Below are 27,611 nucleotides of genomic sequence, written 5' to 3'. Positions count from 1 at the left end.
TGGTGAAATCATGTGTGCCTCAGTCTTGGCAGGTGCAGGGCGGGGGGGGGGAGGCAAGGTGGGTTTGCCTGACAAAAGTCTTAAACTTACCTTGCGGGCCCTCTTCAGTCATCAGACGAGGAACATGCTGCAGGGGTGGCAGCTGATGGAACCTCACTGACTTTCTGGTTAACACGGCCTTGGGTCCTATTGAGGTAAAGAATGTATGAGGCTCCTGTCTAACTCAGGCCTACTCCTATGCCTGAAAAATCAGGTATGTTAAAATTAGAACGATGCGGAACAGAGTGGATATGTCATCTACTCCATTTTAACTGCCTGCCTATCTAGTTTCTGCAATGCAGGTGGAGCTAAAGTTTCCATAGCTGTGGACAATGTTAGCAGAATCAAACTTATGAAACTCTCCTTACATCCATGACACCAAAACACTCCTTAGTACATTTTGGCACTATCCACCTTTATTTGGATATTTCTGTTCAGTAAGTAGAGTTGGCCATTTCAATAAAGCAGAAACTATTCAGCCAGTTAAAAGCTCACTTTCTGAAATGAGAGATATACTTTCCTCACAGATACAATAGGCATAAAAGACCTTTGAAAGCTGTTCTGCCCTGTCAGGTGGTGCCATATATCTCCTTATTTGCTGCTTAAACTCTTTTCAATGATGAAGACTTCAAGCTATGTATACAGTCAGCATTACACAGGCCTTATATAATTCTTTAAAAACTGGTGTTCATAATTTCTTTGGGGGAATTTTTGTTGAAGTCATTTAATTTGCAAAGTAATGGTTTCTTGCCATCTGGTTTCACACCCTGGGTTTGGCATTTTGTGATAACAAGTGAGCTGCCAGCTTCACTTTTGCTGAGTCAGAAAATGAAAAACTCGTTTTCAAAAAATGAAAAATATCAGGGTCTCCCTACATCCATTAACCTGAAGTACAAATTTATCAGTGGTGAGAACCACTGCAGTAACATTGTTACCCTCATAAAACTATTTTAAAAAAATGTGACTAGGTTTGCTTCAGTTCTTGAACTATTTATCTGTGACTAGGCATATTTACACTGTGAAAATATGCCGTTGCACATTCTCCCAGTTCAAAAGTGCTTGTGAGAACCCTCCATAAATTTGAGCTCACCAAAACTATGCTGCCTATATCCTAACCTGCACCAAGTCTCATTCACCCATCACTCCTTTGCTCACTGACTTATTAATTGCTCCTGGTCCCGCAATTCCTTATTGTCATTAAAAACACTTTGTACAATAACTATATCCCCTAAACAATTTAAATTCCTTTCCTTCCACCCTTTCTTCACCCCCTTTTCCTTCCTTGAAGCACCAATTGATGCAAAACATTGCTCCACAGGAAACAGACAACATTTTGTGCCATGCTAAGTTCCCACTCTTTATGAAGAAACCTAGACAGTAGTACTGGCAAGCATTTCAACTTCATCATTGTAAAAGTCTAATTAGTCCCCAACCAACGTCCCCATCCATAATTCCAACAGGAAACAGTGCATCAGCAGAGAATATTGTTAGATTTTCATTCATTCCTCCAAGTGGAGTGGATTGCTGTATGTCTGCCACCAACCCAATTAAGATCATTCAAAGTAGCACAGACTGGGTATCAAAACTGGAACCTTTTGTAATGGTCAGTTCCACATTGCATTTACCAATTGAGCTACAAGTGCAACTCAAATGAACAATTACATGAATTTTAGTCCTTGGCTTGGGAGGAATAAGCGTTTGTTCAACTTTAAAATCTACCATGACCCTGTTTAGCAGGTATTCCCTTCAGTTGAACTGACCGTGGCACTCTGATAAGTGATGATGTGTGAGCCTGCAAGAAAGGATAAACATTTCTCTTCCAATGGATGTAGAATTCTTAGAGCATGCTTAAGTAACCTTTTACAAAGAAAAACAGAATATCACAACAGTCTTTACAGATTAATAGGTGCTGAGTCATTGTGGCCAAATTTGAAACCAGTGAGAGCTGCTGTTGATAAGCAACTAACGTATTATGCTTAATCCTGCCCCAGCCCTTCATTTGTCCAATAAGTGTTGGCAGAATCTTTTAATTCAGCTATGGATTATTTTCTATTAAACTGTGGAATTGAATATGTTTAACCTAACTGGGATATTTACTCTTTCTTTCCATCACCCACCCCACCACCCCAAAGGTCTTCTTTTGGGTCCCATAAATATGTTTGGATTGTAGTTTGCAACAATTGTCTTTAATGTTCCTCTTTGTTTTTCTGCCCTTTTACATCTAAATAATCTGAGGCAAGCGTTTAAAAATAAATTGAAGTTCAAGTACAAATGATGCAAGAACATTAGGCAGGATTTATTAAATTTGATTCATATGTAAATTAAATTAACTGAATATTTTGCCAAACTTTTGAAAATGTCTGGCAGTAACATAAATATGAAAAAGTCACATTTTGTGAAGTTGCAATATGCTTAATGAGTCCATGAAATTCAATAGTGCTATTAATTGATTTGGATCTTCCTGCACTGGTCTTTTATTTGAGAATTCTGTTATGCTTTTGAATTACATTTTTATTCTGTTGTTTATTTGGCTCACTGAATGCCAAAAAAATCAAGTGTCTTTAATGTGCACTGTGAATAAAATAGACAATCAATGCATGTATGGATGTCACAGATGCTGTCTACCAACAAAGACAAATTATTACCAGCTCCATCCTGTGTTCCAATAAATGGGTATATATCTAGCACTGCAAATTTTCCAGAACAACCCATCTTTCAACAGGCCAATAATATCATGAACCATATTGCAATGTTGTACACTTAGTTATAACACTGTCCTCAATACCATTTACCTTGAATTCACAAACGGAAAATAACGGAGAACTTGCATTTTTATATTACCTTGCAAATTCTCATAATGTCCCAAAATGTTTCACACACAATGAATTACGGCACTTCTAAAGTGTACTCTTGTTATTTTTTTTTAATATATTCATTCATGGGATGTGGGCGACGCTGGCCAGGCCAGCATTTATTGTCCATCCCTAATTGCCCTTGAGAAGGTGGTGGTGAGCTGCCTTCTTGAACCGCTGCAGTACATTTGGGGTAGGTATACCCATAGTGCTGTTAGGAAGGGAGTTCCAGGATTTTGACCCAGTGACAGTGAAGGAACGGCGATATAGTTCCAAGTCAGGATGGTGTGTGACATGGAGGGGAACTTGCAGGTGGTGATGTTCCCATGTATTTGCTGCCCTTGTCCTTCTAGTTGGTAGAGGTCGCGGGTTTGGAAGGTGCTGTCTAAGGAGCCTTGGTGCATTGCTGCAGTGCATCTTGTAGATGGTACACACTGCTGCCACTGTGCGTCGGTGGTGGAGGGAGTGAAAGTTTGTAGATGGGGTGCCAATCAAGCGGGCTGCTTTGTCCTGGATGGTGTCAAGCTTCTTGAGTGTTGTCGGAACTGCACCCATCCAGGCAAGTGGAGAGTATTCCATCACACTCTTGACTTGTGCCTTGTAGATGGTGGACAGGCTTTGGGGAGTCAGGAGGTGAGTTACTCGCCTCAGGATTCCTAGCCTCTGATCTGCTCTTGTAGCCACGGTATTTATATGGCTACTCCAGTTCAGTTTCTGGTCAATGGTAACCCCCAGGATGTTGATAGTGGGGAATTCAGCGATGGTAATGCTGTTGAAAGTCAAGGGGAGATGGTTACATTCTCTCTTGTTGGAGATGGTCATTGCCTGGCACTTGTGTGGTGCGAATTTTACTTGCCACTTATCAGCCCAAGCCTGGATATTGTCTAGGTCTTGCTGCATTTCTACACGGACTGCTTCAGTATCTGAGGAGTCACGAATGGTGCTGAACATTGTGCAATCATCAGCGAACATCCCCACTTCTGACCTTATGATTGAACGAAGGTCATTGATGAAGCAGCTGAAGATGGTTGGGCCTAGGACACTACCCTGAGGAACTCCTGCAGTGATGTCCTGGAGCTCAGATGATTGACCTCCAACAACCACAACCATCTTCCTTTGCGCGAGGTATGACTCCAGCCATATGATTCCCATTGACCTCAGTTTTGCTTGGGCTCCTTGATGCCATACTTGGTCAAATGCTGCCTTGATGTCAAGGGCAGTCACTCTCACCTCACCCCTTGAGTTCAGTCCTTCTGTCCATGTTTGAACCAAGGCTGTAATGAGGTCAGGTGCTGAGTGGCTCTGGCAGAACCCAAACTGAGCGTCACTGAGCAGGTTGTTGCTAAACAAGTGCTGCTTGATGGCACTGTTGATGACACCTTCCATCACTTTACTGATAATAGAGAGTAGGCTGATGGGGCGGTAATTGGCCGGGTTGAATTTGTCCTGCTTTTTGTGTATACCTGGACATACCTGGACAATTTTCTTCATTGCAGGGTAGATGCCAGTGTTGTAGCTGTACTGGAACAGCTTGGCTAGGGGCGCGGCAAGTTCTGGAGCACAGGTATTCAGTACTATTACCAGAATATTGTCAGGGCCCATAGCTTTTGCAGTGTCCAGTGCCTTCAGTCGTTTCTTGATATCACGCGGAGTGAATCGAATTGGCTGAAGTCTGGCATCTGTGATGCTGGGGACTTCAGGAGGAGGCCGAGACGGATCATCAATTCGGCACTTCTGGCTGAAGGTTGTTGCAAATGCTTCAGCCTTATCTTTCGCACTGATATGCTGGGCTCCCCCATCATTGAGGATGGGGATATTTGTGGAGCCACCTCCTCCAGTTAGTTGTTTAATTGTCCACCACCATTCACGGCTGGATGTGGCAGGACTGCAGAGCTTAGATCTGATCCGTTGTTTATGGGATCGCTTAGCTCTGTCTATCGCATGCTGCTTACACAGTTTGGCACGCAGATAATCCTGTGTTGTAGCTTCACCAGGTTGACACCTCATTTTGAGGTATGCCTGGTGCTGCTCCTGGAATGCCCTCCTGCACTCTTCATTGAACCAGGGTTGGTTCCCTGGCTTGATGGTAATGGTAGAGTGGGGGATATGCCGGACCATGAGGTTACAGATTGTGGTTGAGTACAATTCTGCTGCTGTGGGAAAATGCAGAAAGGTTGGACAGGCTGGGCTTGTATCCGCTGGAGTTCAGAAGAGTAAGAGGCAGCTTGATTGAAACCCATAAGAGCCTGAGGGGTCTTGACAGGGTGGATGTGAAAAGCCTCTTGTGAGAGAATCTAAAACTAGGGGCCACTGTTTAAAAATAAGGAATCGCCCATTTAAGACAGAGATGAAGAGAATTTTTTTCTCTCAAGAGGCTCCTGAGTCTTTGGAACTCCATTCCTCAAAAGGCAGGAAGCCGATTCAATGAATATTTTTATGGCAGAGGTAGAGAGATTCTTGATAAGCAAGGGGGTGAAAGGTTATTGGTGTAGGCGAACTCCACGAGGCCTGACAGGAGGAGGAGGTTTGCGCCATGCGAGGCTTGACAGGCGGTTGGGAGGGAAGAGGTGTGGGCCGTTTTTTTTTATTTTCTTTTTTTATATAAGGGGATATGAGGATAGTGTGGGGACAGTGTAGAGGAAGCTTTACTCTGGATTTAACCCCGGTTTTTTTTTTAAGGTGACCTTTATACCCCAGGCCCCTTTTATATATTTTTTATGTCGAGGGGGCCTTTATTCCTCAGGCCCCCTTTATACAGGTGTGGGCCGTGTGCGGCCTGACCGGGGGAAGGAAGGAATCGAGGCTATGTGAAGCGTATGGAAGGGACTACTAGTGGTGCGTGGCCTTGAGGGAAGATGTACAGGCGGTGAGAGGGTTGGAAGTCCAACTGCCTTTTGCCGCTGTGTATTTCCGGTCTCCGCCCCGCGGAAGTGCTTTCGGGAGGTTGCGCCGTGTTGCCGCTGCTTTAAGGAGCTGAAGGACGGTCACTGGGAAAGGTCAGCGGGCAGGAGGAAGGTAAGGTGGCGGTAGTAGGTAACGGGTTAGCGAGCGGCGTATTGCTGCCAGGGCCTGGGGTGGAGGCGCAGTGCGACCCGGGTTCCCGCTTTGATGCTGAGAGGCGGATTTCTGCCAGGCTTTGGGGAAGTGTGCTGATGAGACTGCCTATTGCTGCAGGAGGACACTGTCAGTCAGAGTAAGATGGGGAAAATGCACGTACACCCCGTCAAGCAGTTAAGTGGTACTTAAAATCATCAAACAAACGGCCGTCCACAAATCACTCGTTAATTCTGATGCCTGAACTCCCCCCCTGATCCTTCTCACCACTTGGTTCAGATAAGTGAAGGTGAAGAAATTATCCTTCACTTTCCAACTTTTTTTTTTCTGAGATAACGTGGGGCCAAGTTTGCTGTCATTTTAATCTGATGTTGCGGTGTACGGTGTTGGGTAAAGGCCGGACAACAGCAGATTGTATTGTGTATGCTGCTTGGGGAAAATCGGTTGTTCAGAAATCTTGAGATGGATGTCAGACGTAATGATAACTGGAGCACTCATTCGCTTCTTCCAGTATAAAGCTTTCTCTAGTGTTACAACTCGAATTGGCTCGAAATATTTCAAATACATATGATTTATTTGTATTATGGTCGAATGGAGCGCGCATTATTAACGTCAAATTTGGAAGTAAAAAGTGTCATGATCAATTTCACTGACCCCCCCCCCCCCCCCCCCCCACACACACACACACACACACACACACAAAACACCTTCTATTGAAGTAACTTATGGGAGACCTGATTTTTTTTTTTAGGTTATTTGAATTTTATAATTTTTCTCCACATTTAAATGTTCTGTATCGTTGATGCTCTCTGTAGCTTCATTACAGCAAGGATATAAATGATGCAAGAGGAATGTTCTGGCAATATAGAATAAAGAATGTGTATTTTCAGTTTTCACAACCATAGGATTCCCTGAAGCATACGCTACTTTTTTGAAGTGTAAGATATATAGTAGTTAATTTGCACCAACAACAATGACATAAATAACTAGATAACCTGTTTTGTAGCATGTTGATGAATAAATAAGTAGTTGAAGAATAAATGGTGGCCAGGACATCATCTCCCTTACTCTTATAGTGTCATGGGATCTTTTACACCCGTTGAGAAGACAGATGAGGTCCTGGTTTAATATCTCTGAAAGACTGCATCTCTTTCAAACTAGATTATGTGCTCAAGTCTCTGGGGCTTAAACCTACTGGTTTTTCATTCAGGAGAGCTACCACTAAGTCAAGCCTGACACCAAAGTTTTTTTTAAATTGTAAATGCTGTAATTTAAAGCTCTGTGCATTATGGTACAGGTATCAAAATATTGACCCTTCTGCTTATCAAGATACAGTGATGGGAGTCTTTTTTGGCATCAAACACATTAGAAATTGAATAAAACAGAATGGTGAAAACACTCAGCAGATAGGCAGCATCTGGAAAGAACTGGCAAAAGTTAGAAATGTAACTGTGTACTTATAAACCCTCAGAGAGGGGATCGCTGTTTCACAGATGATTTTAAAAAGAAAACTCAACTTTTCCCTTTTATTCTTCATTGATCTTAGTTATTTTCACCAGTTGTTGATTTAGCCAGTGCAGATGATTTTTTTCCTATTTACCTTTATCAATTTTGAATATTTCTGTTCGCTCTCCTTTGGTCCAATGAAATTACCCATAGTTTCTTTAGTGTCTCATCATGGCTAAGGCTATAATGTAGTGAATTTCTTCTGCATTCTCTCCATAGCCTTTACATGCTTTACAAAGTAAAGCACCCAAAGCTGGTCGTCATGTTCCAGTTGTAGCCTGATCAGTGTATGCATAGATTTATTATTGCCTCTTTGCTTTGGTACTCTGTGCCTTTGTTTAAACAACCTACGATTTGCATGTTTTTTGAACAGCTTTATCAACTTGGCCTTCTACCTTAAGATTTGTTTATCTTAAACCCATAAGTTCTTTGCTTCTCTATATGCCAAATCTAGTTCAGGTTGGATGTCCAAAATCCCACTGTCTGAAAACCAGTCATTTTTGAAAATTCCATTTGATGATGGAATTTGGATTTATTGTTCAAATACTGGGGGAATTCAGCTGGGCACTAGCTCTAGTACCTGCGCTGCAAGTCAACCTGAACAACTCTCGACCCCGCCTGACCTGAAATAATAAATTGCACATTTTTGGCCTGTTATGCAAAGTAGCACAGTGCATTATTGCTCAACTGTACCCTTGCGTTGTATGATTTGCACCAAGCTCAGTTCCTGGTCTTAGCTGTGCTATTATGAAAAGGTTCCATAGAGACATTTTTCTGCAAGGAAGGGTTTAAAAATAGCAAGAATCATCCTGAAAAGCCTTTCTGCACTTCATGGCTTATTTTAAATTGGGAGAGGTGGAGGAGCAGACTGTTTACTTTCAAATGGTGTAAAGAATGGTGAGAATTAAGGTGCAAGGGAAGGCAAAATCTCTTCAGTCTTGGCTTCGAAATTCGCATCTCTCCATACTTTGTGGTAAGTCATACAATGGTACTGTGTTACGAGGAACAGCGGATCAATATACTTCATCTCCAATATAGAGGTGAAGACATTTCTAACAATCTACATACATTGAGGATAGGCACTTGTCCAAAATCTGGGAAAATCGAAAACATACTAGATCTCAGGTCCGGAGTGTGCTGAATTTTGGACGTTCAACCTGTAAGATGAAGTAACTTGTGATCAGTTAACCACAGCCCCTATTTTGACATTTGTAAATTGATATTGTACCCCGAACCCACATCCGGATCTTGTACATATAGATAGATGTCTGTAAATGTTGATCTGTGACATTGCGCATTGGGAGTCGAGATCAAATGTTGTCTTCGGGTAAAGTGGGGTTCATACATGGCCGTAAATTCTGTTAATTTCATCTTCTCATTACAAATTCATAAGTCCACGTTTATAATGGAAACGACCTCAGCAAAATTGTCATGCTGTGGCAATACCTCTGCTGGCAGGAGAGTATAAGTATAACATAGAAAATTTACATAGGCTGTTTCCATTACAATTATGGAAATTGGAATTTGAAGGAAAAGGTGACATCACAAAACTTTTCTGTTCGATATTAAGCAATGAATAATTGTCCCAGCATTGATCGATTATACATCAATGTTTATATCGCTCCAGTATGCAAAGCATCCATTAACTCTTCTTTCAGCCAAACCTTTAACCATGCTGGCATATTGTCATTCTAACACCTGTGCTTCAATTTTAAATCTTGTGTGGCACTATATCAACTGCCTTTTGAAAATCCATATACATAATGTCCACTGCATTTTCCTTATTGGCAAACTGTTACTTCTCGAGGAATTCAACTAAATTTGCCATTCCTGAGTTGCCTTTGACAATTCCATGCTGGCTGCCTTTTAATTAATCCATGTCTTTTTATGTCTGTAATGCAGTATTATGGCCTCTGGAAGCTTAACTATTCATATTAAGCTGACAGTTGTCCAGTTTATTTTTGCTTTTTTTAAATGGAGGTGATAAATTGGTAACCGGTCAGACCAGTTGTAATTTGGTGTGCAGGGATTCTCCCTCTAGCTGTACGATCAGCAGAAGGATCAATTCAGGCACTTCCTGGTCTACTACAGCACTATTTGGAACTGATAGTCATTGTTAAAGATTTAGTTAATATTGAGCGGTAAAAAGAACTTTTTTTTTTAAATGTATACTTTTGGTCTATTTTATGAAGAACATATCACATCCAGGACTTAGCGAGGCTACATCCATCCATGATTGGTGGAAGTAAGTTTTCTTTCACGTCCTCTATTCGAAAAGCAACCCTTTCCCTCCCCCTGCCTTACAATTAAAAATTTTAGATGTTGGGGGGGGGGGGGGGGGGGGGGGGGGGTCCCTGAATCGAATTCCAGAATAAACATTGCATCCAATGTGAGGGCTGTGCATTGAAGTGAACCTATCAATTTACATCGTGTGAATTGCTTCCCGGGTCACAGTTCCGGTCTTGGTCCATGTGCCGTGGAAGGAAGCAGTGTGTCCCCCCCCCACCCCCACTAAATTGTATTATTAACTAGGTAAGTGGAATGTGGTAAATGTAAGGATGTTAAGAATAGATTTTATGGAGGGTTTCGAGTTGTATGGAATTATTGAGATAGAGGACTTTATTTTTGTACTGAGTTAAACGCAATCGTTATGTGCAGTTTCAATTCATTCGGTGGCAGTGGAAACGTGGGTTTACGTAAATTTAATGTCTAAAGCATCTCGCTCTGGAAGCCCCATTCTGGACGATGGGCGATAGTCTCAATTATTTGGCTTTTAACAAACGATACAACTTTTCAGAGCTTGTCTTTTTTACTTCAGTTCAGTTTGAGAACAGGGGTAGGTGATGATTTAGGCAGTAGTGCATGGAGTGCGTACTGTAGGCGCTCAAGTTTAGCATCTTCTCGTTTTACTTTCAATTACTTATGGCGACCACAAATATCGATATGTCACTTTTCTACCTTTTCAGCTGGGGTTTGTGTCGGGAGCGTGAGAAATATTTGTCCATATCTGAATAGGGATATGGAATTAGCCATTCATCCACGGACTGCTAAATGCTTTTAGGTATGAGTGTGCTCTATTTATTCCTCACCCCAATTTAAAAAAAAAATTCCAATCCAGGTGAGGAGAGCATTGATGCCAACTGGACAGATACATTCTCCGAAGGGATTGGGGTTGATAGATTATTTCACAATAGCTATAATTTGGTGTGTTCTAGCTGCCTAATGATGTAGCCAGTTAGTCTTTGATCTTTAGGTGTGAGGCTCTGGCCCTGACTGTTCACACTGTTGTCTTGATGTTGTATCTGCTTGGATTTTGGATTTTTCAACTGCAGATTGTTCAGCACAGTGACTCAAGTCAGTCCTATGTCATGTACTGGTAGCTTGGTTCATTTGATGGCGCTCCACAATCCTTGAGTTAAATTTTGTATTCAAGCCCTGCATCGCAACGGAGGGTCTGAAATCTCGGTGGGCTGTCCCTTGCTATACCATTACTGGTGCCATCCTTTAGGTAGATATTGAACTGAAATCTAGTATGCCTCTTTACATTGTTTAGGTGAATGGTAAAGATCCGGTGACCCTGCTCAAAAGAGGAATAATGTGCTGTTGTTCCAGCCAGTATTATTCCCTTCACCAGCAACACCAGATTAACTGCTCATTCATCCAGTTGCTGTTTGTAGAATGTGTACAACTTGGCTGTTACATTTGCCGACATTAGTCACTGCAGTTTAAATGAACAAATTGGCCCAAAACCTCCTGTAACTGGTCAATGAATGGCACCCACCATGAATTAGACTTGCCCACCTAATCCCCATGACAAGTTGTTGGAAGTGAGGTGGCAATGGCATAGTGCCCTCTAAAGGCATCTGGGATCTGAGTGACTCCAAAGTATCTCCAAAGAACAGCACAAGGTCTGACCAAGGAAGTGTAATTTAGAATGGTGAATTCACTGTCAAATCAGGTACGGGGAGAGAAAAAGGTTAACAATTTACAATTAACACTTGAAGGGGTATTTAGACTTGAAATGACTTGATATAACTTTGTGGCAAGTTTGCTTTGTATCTACAGTGCAAATACGGGAATTTCACATGCATTTGAATGGGGAGACAGATATTGAGATGCTATTTTTACAAAGCTACCAACAGAATGGTGCATCTGACTTCTCTTTCTATTACACATTTGCCCTCTCCTGAAGTTGGTGTGGCGTTTGCTGTTAACTAACAGGGAGTTTGCTTGTTATTAGCCTTGCTGTTGCAACGGTCCAAAACGTGCTGTGAAGTATCTGAATTATTTCTGTGAGGTATAAGGTTGTATAAATGTAAGTCTTTCTCTCTTGTATTGTTCTGGTTCTTCAGACCTCACTGTTTTCCTGATGCTTGCTAATATGCTCGTCGCCACTTTAGTGTGACTGATAGGGTGACCCTTTTTATATTTGTTCATGTGATGTGGCTATCGCTGGCTAGGCCAGCATTTATTGCCCATCCCTCATTGCTCTTGAGAAGGTGGTGGTGAGCCACCTTGAACCGCTGCTGTCCTTGGGGTATAGGTGCACCCACAGTGCTGTTGACCTACTTTGTATGTATATTTTGACATAGAAGCAGGTGGTTTGTGGCACTGCACTTGTCAAACCTTTTGTTTCCTATATAACTTTATAATCTTTTGCCATGCCATGGCCATTGTCCTTTAACATTCACCTGCGTCATAATAATGGAGAAACCCAAATAGTCCTTTCCATGTGTTCTTTTGCTGGGTTCCATCTCTTGAGCAGCTTTAATTCATAGACATTCTGAAATAAAGCTCAATTAAGTATTAATCATTAGCTAGTACATTAGAAGCTGCTTAGTGCTACAACCCAAGGGAGTTGCCTTTAAGTTGTGCCATTTGGTGTTGCTGTCTTGTTCCAAGTGTCTAGACACAAAATGACTCCAAATTTATTTTAGACCCTTTTAACATTTTATGTTAAGATGCCAGACCTAAAACTGGAATTCTGTTAGCAGCTTAATTCATAACAGAACACCAGTGCAAATCATGATTCCCGTTGTGTAAACTTAGACTTCCACTGGTTCTGAAATGTTTGGCTTTTCAGCCACTACTCAAATAAATTTTGGATGTTGTCTTTTAATGTGAACTTGCTATTGTAAATGACAACTTATGACATTTTATGCGGCTCACTGTGTACTTTGTGCTTCTCTGGCTCCACTGTGACTTGCTGTGTATATATTTGCCATGTGCTCAAAAAATGCAAACTGGATCCTTGTTGAAAATTTTGCACATGTAGAAATTTATAGAATTTTACAGCATAGGAGGAGGCCAAACATCCCTGTCATTTTGTACTGGCTTTCAGAAGTGCTGCAACTACTGCTCTGCTCCCCTTTCCTCTTTTTAAAAATTTTTCTTTCGCAAATGTTTATCTACTTGCCTTTTAAACACTTATAGATAATTCTTTCACCAGTGTGCCTGTTAGGGAATTTGATGTCCTAGTAGTAACAGTCTACATAGCAACATTCTTCTAATCTTTTTTGTTTTGGGTATGATCTTGAATTCATTCTTTTATTTACTGATTCACTGACCAATGGAAATAATCTTTCTGCTTTTAGTTTATTTGATTCCCTGTAATTTCTTTGTACTAATGAAAGACTTGCAGTTTCTTTAGTCTCTCCTCATAACTAAAGCCTCCACTCTGTGGCATAATCTTCTAAATCTTTTGAAAATAAGGTAGCCTGAACTGGACATTGGTTATATAACTGTTACAATGCAATAATTTGTGTAAGTCTGGCATTTTCTCTCTTTACTTTTGTATCACAGTACTCTTTTCCCCCTTTTTTGTTTGCTATGTTCCTATTGTTAATATCTAGGATCTCATGATCTTTTTACGCTTGACAACTTCCCTTCTCTAATGACTACAGTATTGAGCAAAACATTTTCAAACCTCTAATTTTATAGCCAAATTATTGAAAAACTGATGCTGGAATTATCTCATCCTATTTGAAGGTTGAAGAATCGGGCTTTGTGAATGCAGAATTACTGTTTCGTTTTACTTGGCTTAATGTCAAGGACAGTTTGGAACAGTAAAGAAACACAGTATTGCCTTCGTGGACAGGGTTATTTGATGGCCATGCAAGAGTTTTGATAATGGGTCACTGGGGACTAAACCATTTCAAAATCTGCATACCATCCAGAAACAAAAATTCATTTACTTTTAATTTTAGTGTTGACTAACTCGTTACTCTTGCTCCCTGCTTCCTAACCTTATCACAGCTTCTGATATCTGTTATGAATGTTGCCTTAATAATCATGGCCAGCAATAAAAGGTTTTTCTGTACGGAATAAACTAAATCTTAGAAAGAGTGACATTAATGAGTGGTATGAAAATTATTAGTCAATATATCCGCTTCAAGATATATTTTTTCAACTTTTCCTCAAGTTAAGGCATTCTAGATTGCAGTACTTATGTCACAATATTTGACTGAACCTTTCACTTTAAAGCTTCTGTGCATGCAGTATACTATATTGTGCATAACCAAGGCATCATGGGATTAAGCAGGATCATTTGGTATGGTAAATACTGAGCTACTTGACTGTGGTGTTCATGGTGAGTCAGCAATATAATAGATTCAGCATGAAGGTTCACTCTCTTTCTTTGACTAGGCAGCCTCTTGTGCTATAATTATATTGCACTAGAATAATTAATTGTATAGTAGGTTTAGTGGCAGAATATTAAACTCTCAATTTGAAGAGTAAGTTGAAAATAATCTTTTTATATGCCAACACATCCAGATACTCCAAAAAGTAATTGGATCCTGTGGGCAACTAGGTGAGAACTGTGAGCATTTAGCATTTTCTTGGAGAGGAATCTCACTGAACTAGTCTTGGCGTGCCAAGACACCCTATTGCCTGTTGGCAGCATAATTGGTTTACTTGCCCCTACTAAAATCTCACATTCATCAGCACTTCAACAGGGCTTGAGTGCCTCTTGTGATGCTTGAGGGCTGATTTTTGGTCTGGGGAAATTTCTTTTTCCTTTTGCTCTTTTCTTCCCCTGCCCCCAAATGTGGCATAACGTAAAACTTACTTGAAGCCTTTGAAGATGCTGCTGGCATTGCAATACATTTGGACCATCTGAGGATTTTCTTGCATTTAGAAACTGGAGACCATCTATGAAACCCTTTTGGAAGAAAACCTTAAATGACTTTTCGACCCTTTCAGCTCCATTCTAACTTTGATTTAGATATTTGACTTGTTATTTACTGTGGCGGAAAGGAAAAACCTCTTTGAAACCATAGAAAAATTATGGCACAGAAGGAGGCCATTCAGCCCATCATGCCTGCGCCGGCCAAACAAAAGAAAAACTAGCTGCCCAATCTAATCCCACCTTCCAGCGTCTAGTCTGTAGCCTTGCACCTTACAGCAAGAAGTTATCTAAATGGCTCAAGTAAAATAATAAATGGAGAACATGGAACTTCATGGAATGTTGTCGCTGACACTTGCTGCTGATCTAGTAACCTTTTTTTCTTTTATCAGGTATCTAAATTTCATCACATAACCTCACAATGGATCGTGCTAGATCGATAATTTCTAATTTGGTAAGATTCTTTTTAATGTCCTGTTGTTGCATAATTGCACAGTTGGGATTATATTTCAGTGTCCAGGGAGTAGTGCAGTTTGATTCAGGCAGCTACTATTGAGGAATAAGGGCCTGCAACCCGATGACAGGTCGGGTCGGGCCCCTCTTCCGGACCCGGGTCTGGGTCGGGACAGACGCACATGGTAAGTGCTCTGCTGGTAAGTATTAAAATTAAACTTGCCTGAACTGGGAGTCTGGGACATGAAGCAGAGAAACTGAGTCTGTGCAGTGAGCGAGTGACATCTCTATGACGTCATCACACACACGCTGCAGCTTCCTGGAGGTTCCGAGTTGGAAGTTAAGTAAAGGGATGGTCGGGTCGGGCGTGGGGCAAAATTGGAGGGGCTTGGGTCCACTGTGGTTCGATCAGGTTCTTTTTCCTGACCTGAGCAGGCCTTTAATGAGGAGGTTTTTTTTGTTTGAAAGGTAGGTGGTATTCCATGTTGTGAATTGGACTGTATTGCAAAGCTTTTATGCATGTCATATGTAACTTAATTTGAGCTCATGGAGATGATGGTGGGTTGTTAGTCAGAATAATGACTTGTATTTATATAGCACCTTTAATGTAATAAAACATCCCAAGGCACTTCACAGGAATGGTATAAAACAAAATATGACATTGGGCCACATAAGCCGATATTGGGTCCGATGACCAAAAACGTCAAAGAAGTATGTTTTAAGGAGGGAATTTCAGAGCAGAGATCCTAGGCCAATGGTGGCGTGATTAAAATCTGGGATGCTCAAGAGGCTGAAATTGGATGAAAGCACATATCCTGGAGGGTTGTGGGGCTAGAGGAGTGAGGTCATGGAGGGATTTAAAAGCAAGATGAGAATTTTAAATTCAGTATGTTGCTTGATCAGATGCCAATGTAGGTCAATAAGCACAGGGGTGATTGGACCTGGTGCAAGTTAAGACAGGGGCAGCATTGTTTTGGATGACATCAAGTTTATGGAGGATAGCATGTGGGAGACCAGTGAGGAGTGTGTTGGAATAGTCAAGTCTAGAGGTAACAAAGGCATGAATGAGGGTTTTGTCAGCAAATGAACAGACAGTGGCAAGTCCCTCAGTGTTACTGAGGTGGAAATAGGTGGTCCTCATGATGTTACAAATATGTGGTTGGAAGCTCATCTCTGGGTCAAATGAGGCCAAGGTTGCAATCGACTGGTTTAGTCTCAGACTATTGCCAGTGAGAGGGATGGAGTCAGTAACCAGGGAAGAGTTTGGAGCAGTGACTGAAAAGAATGGCTCTCAGTCTTTCCAATATTTAATTGGAGGAAGTTTCTGCCCATCCAGAGATGGATGAGCAGTCTGATAATTTTAGCAACAGTGGAGAAGTCTAAAGAGCCGGTGGTAAGTTAGAGCTGGGTGTCGTCAGCAATGTGTAAAAACTAACGCTGCAATTTTAAATGTCGCTAAGGGGCAGCATATAAATGAAAAATAGGGGGCAATGGGTTGATCCTTGGGTGATACCAGAGGTAACTGCGGGAACTGGAAGAGAAGACATTGCAAGTGATACACTGGCTGCAATTAAATAGGTAAGAATGGAATCCGGTTAGAGCAGTTCTATCCAGCTGGATGACTGGAGAGGCGTTGGAGGAGGATGGAGTAGTCAACCATGTCAAAAGCTGTAGGCATGTCGAGAAGGACGAGACAAAGTTTGCCTTTGTCACAGTCATGTAATAATAAGAATGTAACTTGTGATTTTGAGAGCTGTTTTGCTGCTGTGGTGGGGCAGAAGCCTGATTGGAGGGATTCAAAGATGGGCATGAATTTGTGAGGTGACGAGGAGTTTAAGGACTTTGGAGAGGAAGTGGTTGTGCAAATCAGGAGCTGCAGTAATGTTGTGGCGAACGGAGAGCCAAAGGCTAGATAATTGAGATTTTGAAAATGTAATTGTAAGTGAATTGGAGGATAGTTTTTTTTTCATGGTGAATGCAAAAGGAGGTAGGGTTTGGGCATGGAAATGGGATGTGAGTGGAGAGTGATACAAGAAAGTGATCAGAGGTGCCTTTTCTGTGATTGATATGATGGGGATGGCAAGATCATGGGGAGTGGCTGTGAATATGGGTGGGGAGTTCACATGGGAGAGATTTAGGGAGGATAAGAGGGCAGTGAACTCTGGGCAGAGTTGAGATGGAGTTTGAAGTCATTGACCTATGAGGTCATTTGGTGGAGAGGCTGAGGGAGGAAAGCATTGAAGATGTCTGAGAAAACTTTATCGTACTTGAGAGGGCGGTAGAGAATGAGGATTTTTGAATGCAATGGCTTCACTTCCTGCTTCCACACTGTTTATTTAGAGATACAGCACTGAAACAGGCCCACCGAGTCTGTGCTGACCATCAACCACCCATTTATACTAATCCTACACTAATTCCATATTCCTACCACATCCCCACCTGTCCCTATATTTCCCTACCACCTACCTATACTAGGGGCAATTTTATAATGGCCAATTTACCTATCAACCTGCAAGTCTTTGGCATGTGGGAGGAAACCGGAACACCCGGAGGGAACCCACGCAGACACAGGGAGAACTTGCAAACTCCACACAGGCAGTACCCAGAATTGAACTTGGGTCGCTGGAGCTGAGAGGCTGCGGTGCTAACCACTGCGCCGCCCCACTGTTAGTTCTGGTGTTCCCCCACCCCCAAGGATCTATCCTTTGCCCCCTTTTATTTTTCATCAAAGGAGGCGAATGTGCCCAAGGAATAGGGGGTTAAGCCATAGTGTGATCTGGTGATCAGCACCGTACTGCCATCATGACTATCTTGATGGGGAAAATTGGTGGAATATATAGCTGAACGGGGGTGGGGGGGGCCTTCATTAAGGAGAAAAGTGTCATCACCCCTCTGCCAGGTTTCCATCCAGCCTATGATATTGATGCAATCATCCACAATAAGTTCATGGATGGCCAGGACCTTGTTCATAAATGAATGGAGATTCTGGTGAAGTTGGAGGATGTCGCATTTGAATGTTCTTGTTGAACCTGGGTTGTTACCTTAGTTGACCAATTTTTCTTTTTACTTTCAGTTGATCTAGCCAATTGTTTAAAATCTGCTTGCATTTGTGAATTTTATGTATGCGAATATGTTTTAAAATCTCTCATTGTTGAGAGTATTAGTTATTTACAAACCATTATTACAAGTGACATTTCCTTCAGTTTGGAGGTGAGCCAAGATCGTATACACGTTTCAGTCTAACCCGTCGAACTGATGGGGATGGCAGCAGAGTGGAGATGAAACTAGCAGAGAACGAGAATGATGATGAGATGGGAGACGTAATGGTAGATGGCATGGATACTCGTATGGAGAAACCTCAGAATAACTATAAGCTGCTGTGCTATTTGATGGCTGCTCTAATGCTTGTTCTAATAGGTAAGAATGATCCTTTCCTATGTGACTTAACTACCATGATACAATTTTCCTCCTTATTTCCGTCCATCACAAAAATCTGGTGTGGGGGCAGGGAAGCAGTTGTGCTTGGGTAATACTGTGTTAATGTTAGGTCAGAAGTCTACTTTTCTACCCGCATTGAAGTTTGTAATTGGTGATTTCCTGACAGCAACAATAGAATTGATGGCAAATGTTATATACATATGTTTTGTATTGCACTAAGCTTTTTTTCCTGGATACTTAATGGTCCAATTAAACTGTATTGAAGCAACTGTAGCTGCTAAGCTTAAAGTTCAACTCTGGTGGTTTTCTGGGGCACTGCTGGGTAATTTTTTTGTAATTTAGAAAAAGAAATAATGGCGTCTGTCTGATCTCTGCAAGAGCTTGTTAAATTTCAAGCTATGACCTTATCCCAGAGCCTTTGGCGTGATAACGCAATTCCTAATGCGAGCTTGTCATGCGACCACTTCACAAGGTGAAACTTGTTGATACTTGCGTCTGTACTCTTCCCTTTTCCCCGGTGGTGGTAGAAGCTTGATACAGTTTTTGGAACAACTCTCATCAGTGTACCTTTTGAACCCCTTTCTATCTCTGACCTAGAATCAGAATTCGCAACATAATTCAGCCCATCACATCTCCGAGCTATGCACTGAAACTGAGCCAATGGCATTGATTTGGAATGAAATGCCAGATTTCTCTTTCTCCTCTTGGTAGTGGGAATTCTATATAGCTTTTTTGCATCAATTGGTGTTGCTTTTTTTGGGGGTGGGGGGGGGGTTGCTTGGATGAAGGACATAACCGGATAGGTGGAAAATCTTTTTGGAAGGGGAGAAACGAGGGTCGAAGTGTGTTTGAGGTCTTGCTGGGGAGCTTAAGTTAAGCAGTAGATGGAAAAACAAGACCTGAAGGATAGTAATGTTCAGATTGTTTCCTGTGCCAGACACTAGTTAAGGAAAGGGAGGTTAGGAAGCTCAAGGCTATGGAGTTGGTGCAGGGTGGAAGGGCTCACTTTTTTGAGGAAGTGGAGTGAATTCTGAAGCAAGGGAAGGCCTTGCGTAAAGGCATTTGCCTGAAATGCAACTTGATGTCCTTGCAGAGGGTAAAAAGGAAAGTGGGAGGGTTGATTTTTCAACTAATTGGGAGAGAATAGTCTCGGGTTAAGACTAGTGAGAGAAGGGGGATTAATAAATCTGTTAGAACTTGAGCAGAAACCTTAATTGAAATAGGGAGTTGATGTAGAGAAAGTAAATTCAGTTGTCGAATAGGCAATGAATATCAAAAAATTGAAAACTAAAGAGGTTAACTTATAAAAACAAGTATGTAATAATGAATGTACCGGCATTTAGCTCAAAATTGGAGTGTTACAACCAGGAAGATGTGATATTAAATGTAACTGAGATGAGCTTTGGTTTGGCCAGAACTGGGGGCTTTTCTGGTGATGGGGAGGATGGTAGTTCTGGGAAGTCATTCATTTAAAGTAGTCACTGAGCAAGGAGAATGGTTAGAATTTTTGTTTTTTGTAGGAGATTGTTGAAACATACAATGCTTTGCCAAAGGAAGTGGTTGAGAGAGGTGATTGCATCCTTTTAATGAAAAACAAGGACATGTTTGTGGTAGAGCAAGGTAATGGGATTAGTTTTGGATTTCTCAAGCATAAAGCTGGCATAGACGATGGATAGAATGCTCTGCTGTGCTGCAAATGTATGGGTTTTTTTACTTGTTCAGGGGATGTGGGTGTTGCTAGCTATGCCAGCATTTGCCCATCCCTAATTGCCCTTGAAGGTGGTGTTGAGCTGCCTTCTTGAACTGCTGCAGTCCTTGGGGTGTAGGTACACCCACTGTGCTGTTAGGAAGGGTGTTCCAGGATTTTGACCCAGCGACAGTGAAGGAATGGCAATATGGTTCCAAGTCAGGATGGTGTGTGGCTTGGAGGGGAACCTGCAGGTGGTGTCCTAGGTGGTAGAGGTTGCAGGTTTGGAAGATGCTGTTGAAGGAGCCTTGGCGAGTTGCTGCAGTGCATCTTGTATATGGTACACACTGCACGTCAATTGTGGAGGGAGTGAATGTTGAAGGTGGCGGGTGGGGTGCCAATCAAATGGGCTGCTTTGTCCTGGATTGTGTTGAGCTTAGAGTGTTGGAGCTGTGCCCATCCAGGCAGGCGGAAAGTATTCCATCACACTCCTGACTTGTGCCTTGTAGATGGTGGACAGGCACTGGGAAATGGGAGGTGAGTTACTCGCTGCAGAATTCCCAGCCTCTGACCTGTTCTTGTAGCCATGGTATTTATCTGACTGGTCCAGTTCAGTTTCTGGCCAATGGTGACCCCTAGGATGTTGGTGGGGGATTCAGCAATAATAATGCCATTGAATGTCAAGGGGAGATGGTTAGATTCTCTCTCGTTGGAGATGGTCATTGCCTGGAAATTGTGTGGTGCGAATGTTACTTGCGACTTATCAGCCCAAGCCTAGATACTGTCCAGGTCTTGCTGCATGTAAACATGGGCTGCTTCAGTATTTGAGGAGTCGTGAATGGTACTGAATATTGTGCAATCATCAGCGAACATCCTCGTTCTGACCTTTTATGATGGAAGGAAGGTCATTGATGAAGCAACTGAAGATGGTTGGGCCTAGGACACCACCCTGAGGAACTCTTGCAGTGATGCCCTGGAGCTGAGATGATTGACCTCCAACAACCACAACAATCTTCCTTTGTGCTAGGTATGACTCCAACCAGCAGAGTGTTTTCCCCTGATTCCCATTGTCTCCAGTTTTTCTGGGGCTCTTTGATGCCATACTCTGTCAAATGTTGCCTTGATGTCAAGGGCAATCACTTTCACCTCGCCTCTGGGGTTCATCGCTTTTTTTTTTTGTCCAAACATGGACAAAGGCTGTAATGAGGTCAGGAGCTGAGTGGCCCTGGCAGAACCCAAACTGAGCATCGGAGAGCAGGTTATTGCTGAGCAAGTGTTGCTTCATAGCATTGTCAACAATCCCCTCCATCACTTTGCTGATGATCAGGAGTAGACTGATGGGGCAGTAATTGGCCAGGTGGGATTTGTCCTGCTTTTTGTGTACAAGACATACCTGGGCAATTTTCCACATTGCCGGGTAGATGCCAGTGTTGTAGTTGTACTGGAGCAGCTTAGCTCGGGGCGCGACTAGTTCTGGAGCACAAGTCTTCAGTACTGTTGCTGGAATGCTATCGGGGCCCATAGTCTTTGCAGCATCAAGCCTTCAGTCATTTTCTTGATATTACGTGGAGTGAATCAAATTGGCTGAAGACTGGCATCTGAGATGCTGGGGACCTCAGGAAGCGGCTGAGATGGATCATCCACTCAGCACTTCTGACTGAAGATGGATGCAAATGCTTCAGCCTTATCTTTTGCACTGATGTGCTGGGCTCCCCATAATTGAGGATGTGTATGTTTGTGGAGTCTCCTCCTCCTGTCAGTTGTTTAATTGTCCACCACCATTCACAATTGGACGTGGCAGGACTGCAGAGCTTAGATCTGATCCGTTGATTCTGGGATCACTTAGCACTGTCCGTCGCATGCTTCTTCCACAGTTTGGCATGCAAGTAGTCCTGTGTTGTAGCTTCACCAGGCTGACTCTTCATTTTGAGGTATGCCTGGTGCTGCTCCTGGCATGCCCTCCTGCACTCTTCATTGAACCAGGGTTTGTCCCCCGGCTTAATAATGGTAGAGTGGGAGATATGCCAGGCTATACAGATTGTGGTTGAATACAGTTCTGCTGCTGATGGCCCACAGTGCCTCATGGATGCCCAGTTTTGAGTTGCTAGATCTGTTCGAAATTTATCCCATTTTGCACAGTAGTGCCACACAACACAATGGTGGGTACCCTCAGTGTGAAGATGGGACTTCGTCTCCACTAGAACTGTGCAGTGATCACTCCACCAATACTGTCGTGGACAGACACATCTGCAACAGGTAAGATGAGGACGAGGTCAAGTAGGTTTTTCATTCACCATTTGCCTCAGACCCAGTCTAGCAGCTTTAGGAATCGACTAGCTCAGTCAGTAGTCGTGCTACCGAGCCACTCTTGATGATGGACATTGAAGTCCCTCATCCAGTGTACGTTGCTGCCCTCCGTTCTTGTTCCAGTTGGTGTTCAACATGAAGAAGCAGTGATTCATCCACCGAGGAGTGGTGGTAGGTGGTAATCAGCAGGAGGTTTCCTTGCCCATGTTTGACTTGATGCAATGAGACTTTATGGGTCCAGAGTCAATGTTGTGGACTCCCAGGCAACTCCCTCATTACTATATACCACTGATACATACCCAGGGATTGTGATGGTGGTGTCAAGGACATTGTCTGCAAGGTACGATTCTATGAGTATGACTGTCAGGCTATTGCTTGACTAGCCTGTGGGTCAGCTCTCCCAATTTTGGCCCAAGCCCCCCGGATGTTAGTAAGGAGAACTTTGCAGGGTCGACAGGGCTGGGCTTGACGTTGGTCGTTTCTGGTGCCTAGGTTGATGCTAGGTGGTTTGTCCATTTTCAGTTTTCTTTTCTTAAACTTCACCAGCAGTTTGATGCGTCTGAATATCTTGCTAGGCCACTTCAGAGGGCATTTAAAAGTCAACCATATTCCTGTGGGTCTGGAGTCACATGTAGGCCAGACCAGGTAAAGACAGTGGATTTCCTTCCCTAAAGGACATTAGTGAACCAGATGGGTTTTTGCAACAATTGACTGGTTTCATGATCACCACTAGACTTGCTTTTTAATTCTGGATTTATTAATTGAATTCAAATTCCACCATCTGCCGTAGTGGGATTCAAATCCATGTCCCCAGAGCATTAGCCTGGGGCTCTGGGTTACTATTGTAGTGATATTGCCACTACGCCACCACCTCCTCCGTATATTCATTGTAATGCCATTGTTACGACCAAGGTAATGCACAGGTAATTCAGTCCCACTACTCTACAGGTCAAAACATATTTAGTAAAGTTTCCCACCTACTGGAAAATAGCTAAATTAAACACTTAGTCTACCAGAAAAAAACACACCAAACCAGGTTTCTTTTAAGCAACAATAAAATTAACCATGTATTCATAAACTAGGTCATGTAGATAGATTTATCTCATTGTTTATGGGAAGATTTTTATAACTTATTTTTCCTTTCCCTTCTGCGCGCACACATACATTCAAAAATGGGTTAACCGGGGAAAAGGCTTTTTGGGTTTACAGCTGTTTCTTAGGAATAGTAAAATAATTGGGTCTGATAGGATATTTCCGGGTTGGTGAGGTGTCCCAGAATCGAATAGTTGGAGGCCATTCGAAGTCTCTCCAAGTGAGATTGATGAACAGTCTGTGGTGGGTAGGTGTTCTCGGCAATTTGACTGCAGCAGGCGTCACACTAATCTTTCAGCAAAGGGTGTAGCAACAGGTCTGCTTGGAGTTTGAAGTAGCAGATTAGCAATAGAAGCTTTCTTGAGATTTCAGGATCTCCCAAAACACACGAGGCAACAGGAATCACTCTTGAGGCAGGGATTCTTCAGAGACTGGAGGCAATAGGAATCTGCTACCTTTTTTAAAATGCAGTGCTTCCTCTCTGCAAAGCAATCTTCCTCCACACAGCGTAGCAACTCCTCTCTTCCTGGGTCTTTTCTTGCTCTCTCGCGGTTTTTACCCCTCTCCGGGCAGACGACAGGCACCACCTCAAATGTAGGATTTCTTTTCCCAAGAGAGGCAAGTCGTTTTTTACATAGAGTAGGTCTTTTCTCTGGTGTGCCAAAAAGGTTCCAGCCAGGTCTCGCTGCATGCTGCTAGTCCAGCCCACACTTCTCTCACAATGCAAAGTAAAACTAAAACCTGCAATCATGTCATGTGACAGTCATAAATCTTCCTGTCACTTCCTGTTGAGCTGCTTGGAAATACTCCACTCCGTTCAAACACCAAGTTTCAGCCTTCAATGTTAATAGAAAAATCCTTTTTTTTTCTCAGTTTTAAAAACACCCCAAATTCTTAGCTTTCAAATTTAAAAAAAAAACCTCTTGTAACACTGAGCACTGAATTGTCAGTGTAACAGTTGACTTGTGAATTTTTAAAGCTTTGTGTAGGATTCAACGTTTTAAACTGACATTCTGGCAATGTTAATGCATTCTATCTAATATGTAGTTCAAAGCGCATTTATTGGTGAACTGTTCTGGGTGTTAGAACATTAACTGCATATTTATCATTCCTTTTGGCCTTCAGGGTTTATAATTGGTTACCTGGCATTTCGTGGTCAAACACCAAGCAAGTCTCCTTCTTTGCCAGAACAAAATGACGCAAGTTACATGGATGATGATGGTGCTGAAAGTGAGGCACCAATTTCATCACTTTATTTCTCTGATCTTAAGAAAATGCTACAGGATAGACTGGGCTCTTCAGATCTGGTGTCTCACATTCGGTAAGCAGGCCGTGATTGTGCACTGTAAGGTATTTTGATACAGGAGCATTAAACGCACTTAAGTCTGTCTGGGTAGAGTATCTAGCCATCCACAATTTACATAATGTGAACGAGTGCTGCACAGTCACCACAAATGAGCAGCAGTAAATTCAATAAAGGCAAGGGTTCTGATATTTTGATGAAAGGTCATGGATGTGAAATCTCATCTGTTTTCTCTTACCACAAATACTGTCTCACCTGCTGAGGTATTTGCAGCATTTTTTGTTTTTATTTCAGATTTCTAACACCCACAATATTTTTTTGCTTTCATATTTATTATCTCTGAATTCTGATGACCAGCTCCCCTTTATCTTCAGGTTTCCCTCCCTCATTTGTTGTCAAGCCCTCTTCGTAATCTTCAGCATTGTGAATCGGTTCAGCTGCAATGACAAATGGTTCCCTTTCCTTAGACACAGCCACCCTCTTTTTTTTAAAAAAAAACTGTTCATCACCTCCACCCCCTCCTCAAGAACAGTCACACTCGATTCATTTTTCCTTACCAACCACTGCTTCATTTCTAACTTTGGACTTGCCTTTTACATTCGAGGTACTGTATAAATGTAGGTTGTCCATAATGGCAGCTGCTACTGATCAAATCTCTCACTTGTCTTGTCAGCAAAGTTTCTGAGACCAGGAATCGTGAAACTGGATCTGATGGCGATCTGACTATCACTCGGTACATCCGTCAAGAGCTTTTGAAGAAATTGGGCAAGCTCAATGTCTGGTTTGACACTCACTATGTAACGCTGCAGGTTAACAGGTTAGTGCTGTGGAAAATGCAGAGAAACTGAGTTTATTGCGTAAGTGACATGATGCATGTTAATTATGAACTTGAATAACATGCAAAATTATTGTGATATACTTTCAGCAAGAATTGTACAATATTCACCTTCAACAGCATAGCTTGATAGACAGAATGCTTCGTTTACAGCAAATTTTAATTCTTGCATTCAAATGTGAAGTAGTCAGTACTATTTCAAACTTGAGTGGGGGTTTGACTTATGAAAAAGTCGCCTTTTCCATCTATGCTTCTCGTGGGAAAATATCTCTTGGACATACAGATCTGTGTTTCAAATTCATTTGTTGCTATATTAGTGTGTAGGTTTTACAGATGCTGCTGTGTCTGAAGCACAACAGTTTGTTACAAGGTAGGCCTATTAAGTTAGTCAAGACTGGAGTCAGCATTTGCATTTACTTCCAAGAGGTTAACTGTTTAATACCTAACAAATATTGCATTCATTTTCTAGGCTGCATTTTTTTTGTGTGTGTGTGTACACTTAAACTTTGGAGTTTTCAGAGAAAAGGAAACCAAGCACTTGGATTTTTTGGCAGTGGCAGCTGGGAGGTTTATGATGCGCACAGAACAGTTCCTAGAAGGTGAAGAGTTAAGAGAACAGCGCTTTGACGGTGGAAATGTTCTTCAGTTTCCCCCATTTCAGAAAAAACTTTATGCATATAGTTGGAACTGAAATTCTGAAAGAGAAGTGAAAAATGGATAGCAAGTTACTCCGCAACTGAGGGCAAGAGAACTTAATGTTTTGGAGATGGTGCGTCAGAGACAAATTGGTTGGAAAAATTCTTTGTTCTTGTACAAGGGCTGAAAGAGTATGGCAGTGAGCTAATATGTTTTGATTCTAGGTTGACTTTTGAAGGTATGACTTTGTTTGCTGTTGACCACTTGTTTATTTAGCAAGTGATCAATGGCAAAATCAAGTGTGTAATGTTGGTATATTGTTTGATTTGCTATTTGAGGCTCATCATCGTCTTTTACTCAGTACTTATAACTGTTATGACCAGGTGAGAAGGGGTCGAGGGGTTCCCCCTCAACCTTTTGCCTGGTTTAACCGTAACAGGGTTGAATTTTAGAAAGTGTTTTTTTTTTAGCTCCCCCTCAGTGAATCCTTGTTCACATCTTTCCGATTGTAAGGCAAAGAAATCAGATAGGTTTTCTTAGATTTTAAACAAGAAAAGTGGAAGTGTATTCATCTTAAACTCTAATTTGGTTAATGACTACGAATATGCGACACGACCAGATAAACACATGCAGATAGAGACAGAAAAAGTAGAAAAGAATAAAGGGGGAATGTTTGAGACCATATCGGGATTATATGAGTTCAATGTGGAGACTTTGGTTTCCAGTAAGTCCTGCTGTTCATTGGGGCCCAGTTCATGCTTCAGCTTGTTTCAATTCCTGAGTCTGTTCTCTTTTGATATTTACGTGCCTTCCATGGGTCCAGTGGCTTGGGAGAAAGTGAGAGAGAGACAGCCAGAAGAGAGGCTTTCTTTTTCCAGCTTCAGTTGCAAACTGCCTTCTCAATCCAAACTGGTCTTTGTCTCATTCAGAAGCCTGGATCAGCCAGTCAGCCATGTGACCAGCTAGTTTAACCAGTCCTGCCTTTGTGGATTTCAAAGCTCTCGGGTAGGGGGTGGTCTCTTACTGACCAGATGTGGATCACCATTGCCCAGACCAATCTCTGTTAATTGCATCAGTGAGCAATTATTTTGTCTCTCCAAGCACTGTCTCTTGGTATGCAAATGTTCTTCCAGCCAAGTGTCTAGTGATCTTCAAACAAGTCATTTCTTCTCTCCAGCAGCAGTTTAAAATCAATGTTCATGTGGTGAAATTAATATGCTTCATTCTTGGCAGGTGGAGATCTGCATGACATAACTGACATCTGGAAAGGCTATACTCTAGAC

The 27,611-nt window shown here is 42.1% G+C and overlaps 1 protein-coding gene across 3 annotated transcripts in view; it reads left to right on the top strand.

Moving 5' to 3' along the window:
* The first annotated feature begins 5,795 nt into the window (after window positions 1-5,795).
* LOC137375355 (transferrin receptor protein 1-like) overlaps window positions 5,796-27,611 on the top strand; it is a 68,656-nt gene continuing 46,840 nt past the window's right edge. Inside the window, exons 1-5 of one of the 3 annotated variants that reach the window (XM_068042403.1) lie at window positions 5,796-5,906; window positions 14,970-15,031; window positions 18,234-18,447; window positions 24,680-24,875; window positions 25,531-25,674. In XM_068042403.1, coding sequence (XP_067898504.1) covers window positions 14,999-15,031; window positions 18,234-18,447; window positions 24,680-24,875; window positions 25,531-25,674 — 587 coding nt within the window. In that variant the 5' untranslated portion in view covers window positions 5,796-5,906; window positions 14,970-14,998. Of the gene's footprint in view, window positions 5,907-5,986; window positions 6,122-9,959; window positions 9,984-14,969; window positions 15,032-18,233; window positions 18,448-24,679; window positions 24,876-25,530; window positions 25,675-27,611 lie in introns of those variants that run through there. The other 2 variants (XM_068042405.1, XM_068042404.1) reach the window with 2 other exon arrangements.

The sequence above is a fragment of the Heterodontus francisci genome, chromosome 11 (assembly GCF_036365525.1).
Source record: "Heterodontus francisci isolate sHetFra1 chromosome 11, sHetFra1.hap1, whole genome shotgun sequence".
NCBI lineage: Eukaryota > Metazoa > Chordata > Chondrichthyes > Heterodontiformes > Heterodontidae > Heterodontus > Heterodontus francisci.
This window is presented reverse-complemented; position numbering and strand designations above follow the sequence as displayed.